Raw genomic sequence first — 1,277 nt, 5'->3', positions numbered from 1 at the left:
AGGGCTAAACAATCCCCACTTCAAACCTGGGCCACGAACTTGTTGCCAGATGCACACAGCTGCAGAGAGCAGAGGTGGAGGGAGCTCTGCCGGTGAAGGGGGTGGGAAGGAGAAAGAAGAGAAGTTGTTCCCACATAACACAGCCTCCCCCCTGCAAAACCGCGACAATCCACGCGGCTCTGCAGCCCCCACACTTCTCCAGGTACCTCCATCCCAGCTGAGCTCCGCTGGAAACTACAGCCCATAAAACCGCTGTGAAGACGCTGGCCCACAGGAGCCGACTTGCCATGCAACGCTCAAAGGTTGCACAACGACCGGGCAGGGACTAAGCGCAAGAGAGTGACCACAGGCGGCCATGTCTCTGGGCCACGTTCAGGCATCCAGACAACCAGCTCAACCATCGAGGGAGCCATGCGGACTCCCTCACTAGCAGAAAGTTTGACTCATCCCCTCCTCTTCCCAAAGCACCAGGGGAGTCTCCACACCTGTAAAATCATATCCTGAAGACACCCCTGTCCCCTCCCCACACAAGCACTTACCCCCCAGGAACTGGATGCCTCCTGCCACCCTGCCCACGGTCCTGGAGATGAGCTCAGACACGCAGCAGCCCATGAGCGCCGTCAGGGCCACCAAGAGGAGCAGCCCACAGCCCAGGCCCGTCACCACTGTGCAGATCCTCCACTCGGCGCTCGGGATGGCCTGGAAGGAGGCGTAGCGGCCACACTGCTCCACCATCACGGTCGTCTGGCGGCTCTCATCCCGCACTGGGTAGGAACACCTCCGGAAAGTGCCGAAGGAAACCGACTTCTCCAACTGAGACCCCAAGAGCCAGTAGGGCATGAAGAAGCCCACGCAGGAGGCGGCGGCACAGAGGAAGGAGAGGAAGGCCCAGACCACACCGGCGCAGGTGAGGCTGGAGGCCATCTTTGTATCTGCTCCAAGACCCCTCACAATGGGGAGACAGAAAAGCAGTTGAGTATTTTTAGAGGAGGTTTATGGATAATCCAGAGTCTCTCAGCCTTGACAAATCCTCGTGCTGGGAGAAGCTCGGATCCTAACAGACGGGAGGGTGTTTCCTCCCATCATGAAGACCAAGGTCCCTAATTAAATAGCAACACACAAAAAAAGGAGAAAAAGACAAGTTCAGTAATACAGTAATACTGATGTTAGAAAAAAATGTTTATCTGACAGAGTGTTTTTTCTTCCTACAGAACTTTTCATTAAGACATCTCACTTCTCTGTCCCATCCTTGCAAGCAGCCACCAGAACTGCTCATA

At 55.5% G+C, this 1,277-nt stretch overlaps 1 protein-coding gene across 1 annotated transcript; it reads right to left on the bottom strand.

The window, feature by feature from the left end:
• Positions 1-539: 539 nt before the first annotated feature.
• Positions 540-1,069, bottom strand: LHFP (lipoma HMGIC fusion partner; the record flags this gene model as incomplete). The annotated part of the gene is made up of 1 exon (XM_010286083.1): positions 540-1,069. A coding segment is annotated over exon 1 (385 nt), but the record flags the coding sequence as incomplete, so codon positions are not given.
• Between the last annotated feature and the right edge of the window lie 208 nt (positions 1,070-1,277).

This window comes from Phaethon lepturus, unplaced genomic scaffold (assembly GCF_000687285.1).
Source record: "Phaethon lepturus isolate BGI_N335 unplaced genomic scaffold, ASM68728v1 scaffold37814, whole genome shotgun sequence".
Taxonomy (NCBI): Eukaryota; Metazoa; Chordata; class Aves; order Phaethontiformes; family Phaethontidae; genus Phaethon; species Phaethon lepturus.
This window is presented reverse-complemented; position numbering and strand designations above follow the sequence as displayed.